This window comes from Rhinolophus sinicus, chromosome 3, assembly GCF_057876585.1.
Source record: "Rhinolophus sinicus isolate RSI-liver-muscle chromosome 3, RSI-T2T, whole genome shotgun sequence".
In the NCBI taxonomy this organism is placed as follows: Eukaryota; Metazoa; Chordata; class Mammalia; order Chiroptera; family Rhinolophidae; genus Rhinolophus; species Rhinolophus sinicus.
This window is the reverse complement of record NC_142503.1, coordinates 108,974,077-108,988,753: the sequence shown is the minus strand read 5'-3', so window position 1 is coordinate 108,988,753 and position 14,677 is coordinate 108,974,077. Positions and strand designations below refer to the sequence as shown.

The 14,677-nt window shown below is 34.2% G+C and overlaps 1 protein-coding gene across 4 annotated transcripts in view; it reads right to left on the bottom strand.

The window, feature by feature from the left end:
• MDGA2 (MAM domain containing glycosylphosphatidylinositol anchor 2) overlaps positions 1-14,677 on the bottom strand; it is a 797,923-nt gene that overhangs the window by 199,669 nt on the left and 583,577 nt on the right. For 3 of the 4 annotated variants that reach the window (XM_074328195.2, XM_088796863.1, XM_019736030.3), the window contains exon 7: positions 788-1,117. The exons of the other annotated variant lie outside the window; for it this stretch is intronic. In XM_074328195.2, coding sequence (XP_074184296.2) covers positions 788-1,117 — 330 coding nt within the window. The remainder of the gene's footprint in view (positions 1-787; positions 1,118-14,677) is intronic. 4 annotated transcript variants of the gene reach the window in all.

The following is a 14,677-nucleotide window of genomic DNA, read 5'->3' as shown; positions in this document are numbered from 1 at the left end:
GGCAAATAAAGCTACTTTGGAGTTCTCCAGATGCATATTGATTACAGTTCATAGAATCACAAAGCTTTAAAACATCCTAAGAGTTAAGCTAATGTGTCTTCTCATACATAAACCCTATAATTTTCCTCATTTGTAGAGGTACACTTAATTGAGAGAAAATTGATAACAAATTTTCATTTTAACTCCACAAAAGGAATTTCACCGTAGTATATTTTTATATTTAACCATTTTCATTGTGGAGAGATTCTATCATAAGTACCTTCAAAAAATCACATCTGTTTACAACTTTAACATCTTTATCATTGGTTTTTGTTGGTGGGAAACAAAATATAAAATATCGTATACTTCAATACTTATATTATATGTCAATATTTTCATCTAAGGTCTAAGTTTCTATTGTTTAAAATTTACGAAAATTGTCTTAACTCTTTAGACATTTGCTGTTCAACTTTATTAATCGATATAATTTTAGGCTGCAAAGGTTCCTAGTTAATTAAAAAACACTCAAACTCGTACTATTTAACTTGGAAACCAACGTCTACCAGAGCCAATGCTATTAATTTTATTTGCACTATTTCTGTAAAACTTCATGTAAATCTAAATCGAACAGAAGTAGCACCGTCTCTTAAGGTGATATTTATTGGGCATTTAAGCGGTTAGCATTTGGTTTTAGGAAACTTTTTTAAAACCAGTGTTCTTGGGTTGACTAAAGACTATTTTGTCTACTCAATGTTAAGGAAATTATTCTCAATGTGAACACCTTTTGCATCATAAATATGCTGCTTACCTGTGCTGCTGGATATATTAACATCAATACTGATATCAGATATTCCTCCTCCCTTCAGAGATGCTACACATGTGTATGTCCCAAAATCCGTGAATTTTAAATCAATGATGTCCAAGTTTGTTGTTCCTGGGGAGACATCCGCATCGGTCTGTGTAATAACCATCCGCTCGGAACTTCTTAACGGACGACCATTTTTAAACCAACTAAATGTTAACTCCTCGGAAGGAACAGCTTCTACTTGGCAAGATATTTTCACCTCACGCCCAATCTGGATGTTGTCATCTTTGTGATAAGGATCTGGTGTGATCCAAAATCGTCCTTTTTTTAATGCTAAAACATAAAAATTCCATAAGTAGTTAGTGTTACTTTCATAACGTTAGGGATTCATTCACTCTAGGTAATCATCTCTGGGCTGAAATAAGTAAAACAAAATAAAACGTATATATGTTTCTTGGTTATTTCCAAGTGGTGTGCATATCAATAAACCTCATTTAGGTGATCTAGAAATAATATAAAGACCTAAGTCACTTAGAGATTCTAAACACTGATTTCCATCAGTAGGATAATATTTTCCGGTGATATAAAAAAACACTGCTCTAAGTCTAGGATACTTAAACATTGTTGCTATTGCATTTTGAACAAATGATATAAACTATTTATATAAAGTCATTAGTTATTAGAGTTAAAAATGATAATATATATCATTAAGCTCAATTCCTTTCTTACTTATATCATCCTTTAATTATGACACAACTTCCCAAACAATTCAAATATTGCATGAATGTCATATTAAAGAAAATTCTTGTAAGGTTGCATCTACATACTGACCCAAACTAGTTTGGTAAGAATTGAGTCAGTTCATATCATGAAACATTTCCAAATATTCAAATAACCTGAATTGAGATATATATATATATATATATATATATATATATATATATATATATATATAATAATTATAATATATATTATATATAATTATTTGTCACAACTGCTCTACTCTGCCATACCAAGATGTCTCTAGTTGAAACTGTTTGCTGGGCTCTCTCACGCATGTGACCAAAAGAATCTTTAGGCAGATGGCTTGGAAAACACACTGTGTTTGTCAGAAATCCTGTGCTTTCTGGGGCTAAGGTCAGTGCTGTTCTCACCACCTGGGTGGGTAGTGTTGAGGCAGCTGGACGAGCAGCTATTGGCTCCCTAAAGGTATCAGTTCTGAACTTTGAATGGTATCATGTGACTCAATATGGAATTATGCACACACTCTTATGCACACACTTTTCTTTTCCAACATCCTACCCATTTCCCTCTCTCTTATCAACATCCCTATCTGATGATATGTAGCATGTGCAGTGAAATATAATTATCAGAAAGAAAACTGTTTATTAACTTTCACCATTAAACCTAAATGTATAACACTGGCAAAAGGATGTGAATTTAGCAAACCTGCAGATACTGGAGGCCTTCTAATTGTATTTTGGGTCTAACTTTTCCTGAAGTTAACCTGATTTTCCTCAGCTGGTCCTGTAAAGGCCGGGAAATACTATGGGAATCTGCAGAACTATGTAAGAATGTACTCGAGATCAATACATATTTAAAGTTAAAAAATTTTGGTTTTAATATTCTTTACTCTAGAGCCCCAAATATTTTATCTGCTTTCTTGTTTGCATCTCAGTGAAGAGAAATAAACAAACATCGAAACAACATTTCTATCTTTCTTTTTATTCCAGAAATACTTATAGAGCTCCTGTTCAGGACTGAACTCTAGGTAAGGCCCTTATTACAGGAGATGAAGAAAATAGATGGAACCCTGACCTTCATGTATTGCAAATTGTGTACTCATAGATTATGATCCAATCTATCAACTGAACACTTATGACATTTATGTCTAGAAAAATCACATACTGAATATATGTAAAATGTTTTATAAATTTGAGGAAGTCTGAATCTTAGAGGAAAGCCCTCCAACTTGTTGTGTAGAGGACGCACAAAGCTTCAATCTTAAGGAAAACACCAAAAGACAAATATTTAAATCACACTCTGAGATTTTTTTTTTGTGTTACACTTTTCCACAATAAAATGCAATTTATGAACCTTAGTTATTCCTAGCCATATCTTTATCACTACATGACTGTAGGATAAAATTAGGAGAAATTATAGCATTCTTTTACTGACGGTACTAAAATATGACTTTATATTATATCTAGAAATGGAATGTGCTGAAAATATCCATATCTGGTCACAATATTTGGTATATAATATTGTAAATATATGATTCAAATGTAATTGAAGTTCTATAGCACAAACAAAATCGTAAGATCATAGAATATACTTTTATTTTTTTTTAATAGATCTAAAAAATAGCATGTCAAGGAGCATTTATTTTTGTTACCACTATGATGTTTAAATGAGAGTTTTCTTTCATTTGGTAAGAATTTTCCTTATCCTGTTTCTACAGAGAAATGATAAACCTAAATGAAAAATTTAAACAAACAATTCACAATTTTGAAAACTTAAAAATATGTATATTAATTTATCAATAGCTTCATATGGAGGCATATTCAGAATAAATTTAATTCCAAATTTATGTATTGGTTGCCACAGACAAACAATAAAAATGCTGATGTTTCAGTCTGTGATTAACATTGATTTACTAGGCAGTTTTTGTTTTCTAGTTGTTTTTCACATAGTGACATATTAAAGTAATACTGACATTCAGAGAACAGCAAATTCATCAGACAAATTAGATTTAAATTATTAAACAATTCAAAAGCCTCTGATAAAAAACATGAAATTAATATCTACGTTATTTGTTAGGGACTGCTTTATTTATGGAAAATAACTTAAAATCGAAAGTAAAAAAAAGATATGAAAGAGTACAAATTTCATTATCAATCAGTAAATAAGATTAAGTATGATATATAATTATATTTTTTGATAGAAAGCAATAATCAAATGAGTGTCTAAGAATGAACTCGTTGCCACAAATACTTGCTGATCTCAGTATCTGACAATTTCACAATTTGGCCACAGTCAATCGTATTAGTCTTCTGAATGACAGATCCTTAAAAGGACAAGTGAGTCCTATAAGTGAGCTAAAGTTAGGGAATCTCTGAATAAGTGGCGTGGATCATTTGCATGAAAAGCCATCTCTTTCACTTTGTTTTATGTTACCCCATAATAAAACATCTGGTTTTGCATATAGAACAAATTTTCTAAGTAAAAAAAAAAAAAAAAAAGTGTGTGTGTCTGTGTGTGTGTGTGTAGTCATCTATAGTAATTTATTTAATTTTCTAACTTACTTTGGCTGCTCAGAAATCTAAGAGCAGAGAGCTCTAAACTAGGCACAGTTACATTAAGAACTTGAGACATAATTCTAGTCTTTCATTTCTATGTAGTCCAATACAGGCCATCTAATTTTTATGGGTATAGTGCATCAATTATAAAACTAGGAGGTGATAGTATTAGGCTCCCTCTGAGACCCACTGTAAGAAATAGCTTATTAGCAGTAGTGTTGAGCTTTGAAAATATAAAGTGTTTAATATAGCTAATCAACTGGGAAGCAGGTTCCTTCATTTATAATTAAACACTCTCTTTTTCAGTGAACAATTTATAGTAGTTCATGCAATGTTAATTTAAAGACATTTCCTGCTACCAGTTAAGATTTCAAATGCTTAAAATCAATCTGCGATTAGTACCAGAGTATAACAGGGGTCCAATAGTACATAACAAGACTCTGTAGAACTAAAGAAATTCTACAGAAAAAGACAAGAGAAGTCCCTTTCCCCAGATGCAATTTCTTAGTCAGAATATTGAAAGTCCCTTAACGCCAGCCTGGGATAACATTAGATTTAACGTAATGTATCATAAATTGTGATGGATGAATCTCAGAAGGTACTTGTTTAGTCTGGCAATATATGTAAAGAATTAGCATCACACTGCGTCTCTGTTCTGGATAATCAGTTTAGAAAGCCTTGCGATATAACTCATAGCCCCATTTTTTCATATTGTGAGATTGAATGCAAACTCGGCCCACATTCACGTCAGACTGGTTACCCTTAAGGGAATTCTAAACTGCAGTCACTGAAGTCCTTCTCCGTTGAGATTTACAGAGGTGCTCTGTGAATAGAATGAAAGCTGTGCATAAAAGCAAGACCACTGCAAAGATCTGGGTAGGGCATACTGCTGACTTTACCCTAGAGATAAAAGTTGAATTTTGCCTGTGAAACTCTACAGTTCTGAAGAAAACTGCCATTATTTATAATTGGATTGTTTCTTCTGTTTACCCCCATCAGGGACCACCCGCATTGGAGAAATTTAGGCTTACGAATACACGCTTGATGCTGATAAAAACAAGGAGGAGGCTGTGAGATTGTATCTTGCCTGCAGCTATTGACTTAAAATTATAAAATGCAGTGATTGTGTGTGAAATGTTCCAAACAGATGCAACACACAGTGGTTCCATAATAAAATAAAATTTGTAGGTGGAACAAAAAAATTACATTAAATTCAATGACATTAACAAATGTTTTAAAGTTTAATGAGAGAGTATCTCTTTGGGGCTAAGGTATAACAGGTATCAACTTTTGAACCTCTGTTAAGAATCCATTTCAGAAAAAAGATGAGACACAGTGTAACCACTGACTTCCATTCCCAGTAGATAAGTTAGTTAAAAATCTCCAAATATGCCACTTCTTATAATCTCAATAAGATTCTGGTCAACATGAAATACTGGCAAAAAAAAAAAACTGTTGCTGAGAGGAGTAGATCCAGAAATCATTAATAGTGCAATTAGATAAATAAAAAAATGTTTTTCTATTCATTTGTTCTCTGTTAAAGACACTAAAAATATTTGAGTGAAAGAAGAAGCACTGGCCAGTCCAACTGGATCCCAATTGAATAAGCAGGTGGAAATACATTACATCAGCAAACCAATTTAAGAGGTAGCAAAGAACATTATTATCATCTGCCTTATTATAATTAGATGCCTGTCTTTCTCCTCAAAAGGACTGTGAACACTCGGGGAGTGGGGCCATGCCTAACTCTTCCTTATAGTTCCCAAATCTGCAAACCCATTCTTTATTATAGTTGGTATTCAATAGTTTTGATCAAATTTAATTACATATGACATTTCAAAGCATTATCTTTGTAGATTCCAGTTGATCCCACTGAGTCTGGTATACCCATGTCAACTCTGTTTTTGTTCAGTAGTCTTATGTTCTGAGGTCCATGGGGGCAAATAGGATAGAGGGGGGAAAAAGAGATTTGATGTCCTCTAGGATTCAGCGGTTTTGTTGTAGTAGCAGAATAATACTTGATGAACAAACAGTATCAATATAAGGATATACGAGCATGTGAGGAAGTGGATTCTGTACAGGACAACTAAGGAGGCTTCATTCCATCACAGTCACTGACTAGCTAGTTATGTGTCCCAGTCATACAATGTGTCAGGGACATCAGCTATCAAATGTGATAATTATTACTAAACTCTGCTTTGTAAAGGAGACTGAGTTTCATGCAGAAAGGCTTGTGTACATGCTTTACAGCTCAACTGATAATCATTTCTAAGGAAAGATGGAAGAAGGAAGAAAACTGATATCTAAGCACAGTTATTTCACCTGAAATAGTATTTGCCATAACCTGTTTTTTTTAAAAAAAACAACAACAACAAAAAATGGTTAATATGGATCATGTTAAAAGAAAATAGCACAAAGAAAGTTTGGGAACTGACTTTATGCGTGAACATTTGCTTTTCTGCAGAACTTTTCAGAGCTTTCAACATGCTAACATGCATCCTGCAATATTCCTGGATGAGGTGATAGTATTTAACAAGAAACCTTTATTTGTGGGACAAATTTCAGAACTAATAGCCCACAGAATACATTAAAAGAATCTATCAACTGATTAGAATAATTGAAAAGCCTCTAAAGTTTGATTCTATTATTGATGTTTTAGGCAGTTCCATCCATCATTTTGTGATTTAAGCATCACAAAATAATCAACAGAATAGAACTCTTTAGTGAAAATAAAATTAAGATTCAAAAACAAATGAGCAGGGGAAAGATTTTCATTTTTAAGTTAAATGCATATAATAATACATTGAAGTTATAAAACACATTTCAGAGCTATCTAATAAACCTATCTGCACTAGCGGTAGCATGTCTTCTTCCTTTCCCAACTAACCAGCATTTTTAAAAATTTAATTTATTGGTTTGTTATTATCTTGGAAATTTACATTTTGAAATATGCAAATAGCATCAAAAAGGAATGAATTGTATTTGCAATTATTGATATAAACTAGTAAGGCCATCTAGCTCAGTTGTTTGAGGACATATATTTATTTATATCTTCTGTTGTTATATAAAAACATTTAAAGTGTTATTATAATGAGTATTAAAGCTTCTAGATGATGGATAATAAGGAAGGTCTTTTTTTCTTATATACTATTTGGTATTATTGTACTAACTTCTCTTTATCTAACAATTCCAACTGCTAATCTACAGTCTGAATTAAAGCTTGTTAATAATTTAAGAACAACAACAAAAAATCATTATACCTATTTCCTAAAAGTGGTTTAAAATAGCACCCCTGATAATTTGAATGCAGAATTAAATGATGAAATAAAGTTGGGTTCTATTTAATTATGAAGTATTGAGGCTCTATTTATTTTGTGAATTTACTCAATGCTAATTACTACAATTAATCATTCAAATTGTTTAAGCAAAGTATGGTTGAATTTTAATTGTCTTTTAAATGTCCTTGCTCAATCGAATAACCACAGATAAGTATTTTGGATAGGAATTAAAGTAAGAAAGTATCTTTTAGATAGGCACAAATTATGCTTTTTATGTAAGCTTTTCCTTGAGAAGAGGGAAAAGAAGTGGACTAAAATAATAATATTATTATCATCATTATTATTTGTCTATTCTTATCATTTCAGCCTTTTCTTAAGCAAAGAGAAAATATATATTGCCCATACATTATTAGACTCTATATAACTCATGAATAAAAACAAGCATTTTCATAATGTGGCTACTACACAAATGGTATTTGACATAGCATAATGTCTTGGCCCCAGTTATTTAAAAAGGAGAATATTAATCAGTACAACTTACTGGCTTTATGATGTTAAAAATTAGTAGGTATTTTAAGCTCATGTTTTCTATCAAATATAACAATATCATTCACTATGAGAAATGAGAATGTGTCTAGGGTAAATTATATTTTTTTATTAGTTTTTAAAGACAAGACTAGAAATAGCTATAACATGAACTGCAGCTTAGAAAGGTCTATGCTAATTTTAGTTTTTTGAAGTCCTTTTAAAAATAGTACATCTTTGAGATTTCTGGTCAAGATGGTGGATTAGGAAAAAGCTGTACTTGCTTCCTCTCATGACTATATCAAAATTACAGCTAAACTACAGATCAACCACCATTGAGAATCTTCTGAAGTCTGGTTAAACAGAAGTCCTATCACTAAAGACATACAGAAAAAGCCACCTCGAGACTGGTGGGATAAAAGAGATGAGAAATGGGCTGATCCCCATACCCACATGTGGCAGTTAAAAATCAACAGGGGTATCTCAGCTACAGAGGTTCCCCCCGAGGAGTGAGGGGTCCCATCCCCACACCAGTCTCCCCAGCCCAGGGTTCCAGTGTCAGGAAGAAGATCCCCATAAGTTCTGGCTATAAAACCAGTGGAGATGGTGGCTGAGTGAGATGGAGGAAAGCTGCAGTTGCAGTTTCTCCTCTTACAGGGCCTGCACACAGACTTACTGATGGCTCACTCATTCTGAGCTCCAGCACTGGGGCAGCAGCTCAAAAGTTTCCATGTACACACAGGGAACATTGAGTTTTCTGGCTTTTGGGTGAGGGTTGAAGGGGCAGCTGTTTCCCAGACAGAAGTGCTTGCAGAAGGTGTTTTCTCTTTGTTGAATCCTTCCTCCCCCAGCATACAGATGCAGGTTGACACCATATCTGAGTCTCCATCAACTTGATTCACACCTCTCACCCTCCCAGATGGTTTCCTGAGACCTGGCCCCACCGAACAGACAGGGCCATCGAAGACACTTCCAGTGGCTTTTCCATACAAATGGCCTTTCTTGGCTCATGCTGCTCACAAACCCCAAACAAGCAGCATCTGGCCTTGGAGAGTCCTGTACCTCTTATTGAACAGCCACAAGCCAGGCTTGGGGGCAACTGGTTTTGGTTCACAGCTTGGGCTCTCCCAGGCACCTCCAAGCCCAGCACAAGTGTCAATTGCCTACAGATCACTTTGTAGCTCATACCAAGTGGCTCCAGGCAAGGCACAGGCTGAGGCTGAATATGGTCTGCAGCGGGCGCTTCTAGGAGGCCTCTTGGTGGCCAACTTCAGACCACATTGGAGAACCACCAGGCCACCTCAACAGATGACACATGCAAAGGGAAAACTGGGCAGGCATCAGTGCCCTGCTAAGCCAATCCTGCTTTGTAGGGTCAGCCCCTGTACCACAGCTCCTCCACTGTACATACAGCCAGTCCTCAAAAATAATTAGCCGGAGGGTCAAATCCTCCTACTAATATACAAACAGCAACCAAGGCTCAAGTACAACAGGAAGGTACACACAGCCTGCACAAGGGACAGACCTGGCTCAAGGGACCAGGGAGACTGCACCACTGGATGCCACAGGACACCTACTCCATAAGCCCACTCCATTAAGACTGGGAGATATGGCAGCTTTAACTAATATATAGAAACAAAAACAGGGAGGCAGCGAAAATGGGGAGACAAAGAAACATGTACCACATGAAAGAACAGAACAAAGGTCAAAAAAACAAAAAAAAACAAAAACAAAAAAAACTGAATATAATGGAAACATGCAATCCATCTGATACAGAACTCAAAACACTGTTTATAAGGATGCTCAATGATTTCAGCGAGATCTTCAACAAAAAGATAAGAAACATTAAAAAATGGAGATAGAAAACATAAAGAATGAATCAGAAATGAAGAATGCAATAACTGAAATGAAGACTACATTAGAGGGAATCAACAGGAGGTTAGATGAAGCAGAGGTTCAAATCAGTGATTCAGAAGATAATGTGGTAGGAAACACCCAATCAGAATAGCAAATAATAATAATACAATGAGAAAATAAATAATAATAATCCAAAAATATGAGGATAGTTTAAGGAGCCTCTGAACAACATCAAGTGAACCAACATTCTCATCATAGGGGTACTAGAAGAAGGAGAGAGAGAGAGAGAGAGAGAGAGAGAGAGAGAGAGAGAGAGAGAGAGAATGGAATTGAAGACTTATTTGAAGAAATAATGACAAAAAACTTCCCTAATCTGGTGAAGGAAATAGATATACAAGCCAGGAAGCACAGAGCGTTCCCAAACAAAATGAACCCAGACAAGTCCACACCAAGATACATCATCATTAAAATGCCAAAGGCTAAAGACAAAGAGAGAATCCTAACAGCAGCAAGAGAAAAGCAGTTACCTACAAGGGAACTCCCATAAGACTGTCAGCTGATTTCTCTACAGAAACTTTGCTGGCCAGAAGGGTTTGGCATGAAATATTCAAAGTGATGAAAAGTCAGAACCTTCAACCAAGATTACTTTACCCAGCAAAATTATCAGTTAAAATTGAAGGAGAGATAAAGAGCTTCCCAGATAAGAAAAAAAAAAAAAAATGTAAAGGAGTTCACTACCAAATCATTATTACAAGAGATGTTGAAGAGACTTCTTTAAGAAGAAGAAAAACAATAAAAAATATTAATAAAATGGCAATAGCTACATATCTATCAACAATTACTTTTAATGTGAATGGATTAAATGCTCCAATCAAAAGATGAAGGGGGGCTGAATGGATAATAATAATAATAATAAACCCTTACATACGATGTCTATTATAGACTCACTTCAGACTGAAAGACAAACACAAACTGAAAGTAGAGATGGGAAAAAGGTATTTCATGAAAATGGGAAAAAAATCAAAAGCTGGGTTAGAAATACATATGCCAGACAAAACAAACTTTAAAACAAAGTCTATAACAAGAGACAATGAAGGACCCAGTAACCCTACTTCTGGGTATTTATCCACAGAAACCCAAAACATTACTAGGAAAGGAAATGTGTATCCATATGTCCAATGCAGCATTATTTACAATAGCCAACATGTGTCAATCTGGGTGTATTAGAATGGATGAATGAATAAAGAAGAGGTGGTACATATATGTAATGGAATATTATTCAGCATAAAAAAGAATGAAATCTTGCCATCTGCAACAAAACGGATAGACCTAGAGGGTATTGTGCTGAGTGGAGTAAGTCAGGTAGAGAATGATAAATGCCATATGATATGACTTGTGTGTGGAATCTAAAGGACAAAATAAATGAACAAACAGAACAGAAACACACTCATAAATACAGAGAACATTTTTGTTGGTTTCCAAATGGGAGGAGGGGTGGAGGGAAGATGCAAAAAGGAAAGAGATTAAGATGTACAGATTGACAATTATAAAATAATCATGGGGATGTAAAGTATAGCATAAGGAATATAGTCAAAGATATTTTAATAACTATGATGTGAGATGGGTACTAGATTTATTGGTGTGATCACTTCATATGTTATATAAATGTGTAATCACTATGTTGTACACCTGAAACTAATATAATATTGTATGTTAACTGTAATTGATAAAACATTTAATAAAATTATTAAATAAAGAAAAAAAACAACTCCTTAATATTTATGGAATTGATCATGTAGCAGTGAAAACTAGATAAAAATAATGAGAGTGAAACTAAAAATCTTTCAAAAAAAAAAAAAAACAACTAAAAATCTTTCTTTACTTTTCTTGCTTTCCTTACTTTCTGTCTCAAAAGCTGTGGACTTCCTTTTTCCTTCCCAAAATGATTCTGCCCATCTGCCAACCTCTCTCATTTTACCCTGATACTCTGCATTATTTTGGTTATCCCAATGTCTTTTGAAATTCTAATATTTTCTCTTCCATACACTATTTACTCTCAGAGTAGAAAATTGTTTAGATAACATTTAAACTTAGAACACTTTTCTTAACCCTAGTAATCCTTCAAACTATAAATAGCATATTTAAAAAAAAAAAAAAAAAAAAAAAAAAAGAAACACCAGTTACCTCTCCTGCTGCATCATATACTCATTCACATGCTGTTTCACATACTGGTTTTTGCTGGTACTATTTTGACTTTGAAGTTTCAATTAGCAATTGAGACAATTTTTCTTTTTTACCAATTGGCACAATATTTTCCAATTCTCCTCCATTTTTAAATCACTTACGTTTGGCACTTCACATCACTTTACATAAGAGATTCTTTCTTCTTAAAAATCTCTTTTCTATTGGTTTCTATGACTGGCAAATCATGAGATAATATTTTAAAAAAATAAATAAACCTGTTGACTTAGGTTATTTGCATCTCAATTGTTATATTTTCCCTAGTTCATTTGGATTCTATCACTCAAACAGTAGTTGTAAAGTCAGTATTTGTTGAGAAAAGGATTTTTATAAATCATTTTGCCATAATTGCAGACCATGGAGATTTCTCTTAATCTTCTACCTTCTGTTTTGCTTCCCATGTTTGGGGACATGAGATCCTTGTTTGTTTTCTTTCTTGAAATACAAAACATTATGACTAGATCCATGCACCTTTCAATTTAAAATAAAATAATGGTTAAGTCATTTAAACATAATCTTTCATTTTAAAATTAAGGAGCAAAGAAAATAACCTATTGTATATTGAATGACCATATGAAAAATATCTGAAGTCATAGGAATTTATACAAATTTTCTTAACTATCTTATCCTACCTTGTAAGAAGTTGAAGAGTCCATACCACTACAAGACCAACTAAACATTCCCCTCAGCATGCGTAAATGTTAGACAGGATTTTTTTCCTAATTCTAGGCCCCTGACCTCTCTTTTCTTGTAGCATTTATGTACAGAAAACTTGCTGGAAGGAGAACTGACTCTGGGTGGTGAACACACAATGAGATTTACAGATGATGTAATACAGAATTGTACACCTGAAATCTATGTAATTTTACTAACAATTGTCACCCCAATAAATTTAAAAAAATAAAAAGAAAGAAAACTTGCAATTGTAAAGTCTTTCTCTGCCCCCTTTGAAATGTAAATCTACAAGCCAGAGTATCTTGAGAAATGTCTTTCTCAAGGACCTGGGAGAAAGTAGTCATTGAAGGAGATTGTGCATCTATCTCCCAGTCTCTATGGGAGGGTAGGAGCCTAACTTTGAAAAAGGAAAAGATCTCTTAACAAGCACAGATGGCTTAATTACATTAAACCCCTCCCCAATATTTTCCATTACTTTTCCATTAGCTCACCCAGCATTTTAAAATCCTCCTGCCTTTTATTTCAGTGGAGTTGCATTTAATCTCTCTCTCCTATTTCAATATTCTTGACCCCTATTGCAAGTCTTGAATATAGTCTAGTTTGCTGTTTTGTAACATGTCTGGTGCAATTCTTCTTTCACACCATTAAATTTAGTCTTATGCATTATTGAAATAGGTGAAAGTAGGATCTATCTAGGAAATTCATTGCTGGGAAGTTGCAAACACCAGATAAAATAATACTTATGATTAGAACACACAACACACACACACACACACACACACACACACACACTAGTATGTTGCTCAAAGATGAAATGTCACATGAGTGCAAGTGTATTTGGGAGTTAAAGAGGTCAATTTAGTCCCTTTGTAAAGCTAGGCTTCCTCTAAAGTGGTAAGCCCTATCTAATTTTTAATGCTCTGTAAGCCTAGAGTTTCTTATAATTGACCACCGGACAAGGATCCAGATTTGTGGGTTAACCAACAGATGACAGGACTACTGACATGAGGTGTGAAAAGACTGACTCTAAAACTAAATAAAATGTACGTTATAAAGAGAGGCGTAATACTTCTTTTTTTAAAAAAGTACATCCTACCTTGCTCTAGGAGTCTGTAAAGCTACCTTGCAGATTTTAGAAATACATATTACACTTTTGCTTTTTTTTCACTCTTTTTAATGAGAAAATTGTGACTAATAAGCAAACAAGGTATAGAAATGTTTTTACATCCTATGCAATTGGTAGTTGGGTCATAAATTGACTCTGATTTTTACAGGAACAAAGACAAAGGGAAACTAATTTCATATTTCACAGTATCTGTGAGCTAAAAATACTCCAACTCCTCACACAAAAAACAAAATAACTACTCTTGGTTTGGATATCTGAGTGGAATTTATCTTCTGAACTTGCATAAATGAGCAGCATTTTTATCCACATCCTCTGGTGGTCATAACAATGTAATGTAGTTGTTGGTCTATCCCTCAAAGTGAGTTGATTATAGCAACTTTATCTAGGGACCAAAATAGTGCACAAGTGTTCAGGTTTAATTCAAAGATAAATCCAAAGATAGTATCTTAGTAAGTATTAAGCTGGAGTGAACACAAGTTTATATTCTATGAGAATGACCCAGGGAGGTTGTTGGTGGTGGTCCTGGAGGTGGTGAGGTGTGTTATATGTTCTGGGTTATCCGGAAATCTATACTTCAAGTGTTAGCTCACACAGAAATAAGAATCACATACCCTTTGAAAGGAGAAAAGCCAAAGGAAGTTCCGGGGTCTATAAAGAGGTGGAGAGAGGAATCTTGTGGACAGAGACAAGACAGGGAAGTCTACATTAGTAATAACCAGTGAAAATACAACTTTACGAAATGTTGACTACTTGAAGAAAAAAAAATCGTTTCACAATATAGCACATGTTAAATCAACTGTTCACAGTGCTCATAGAGTCATTGGATATAAGGCAGTTCAGTGTGAGGACACATTTCCTGCAAACAATGACTTTGTTTTGGAGGAGTTGACCT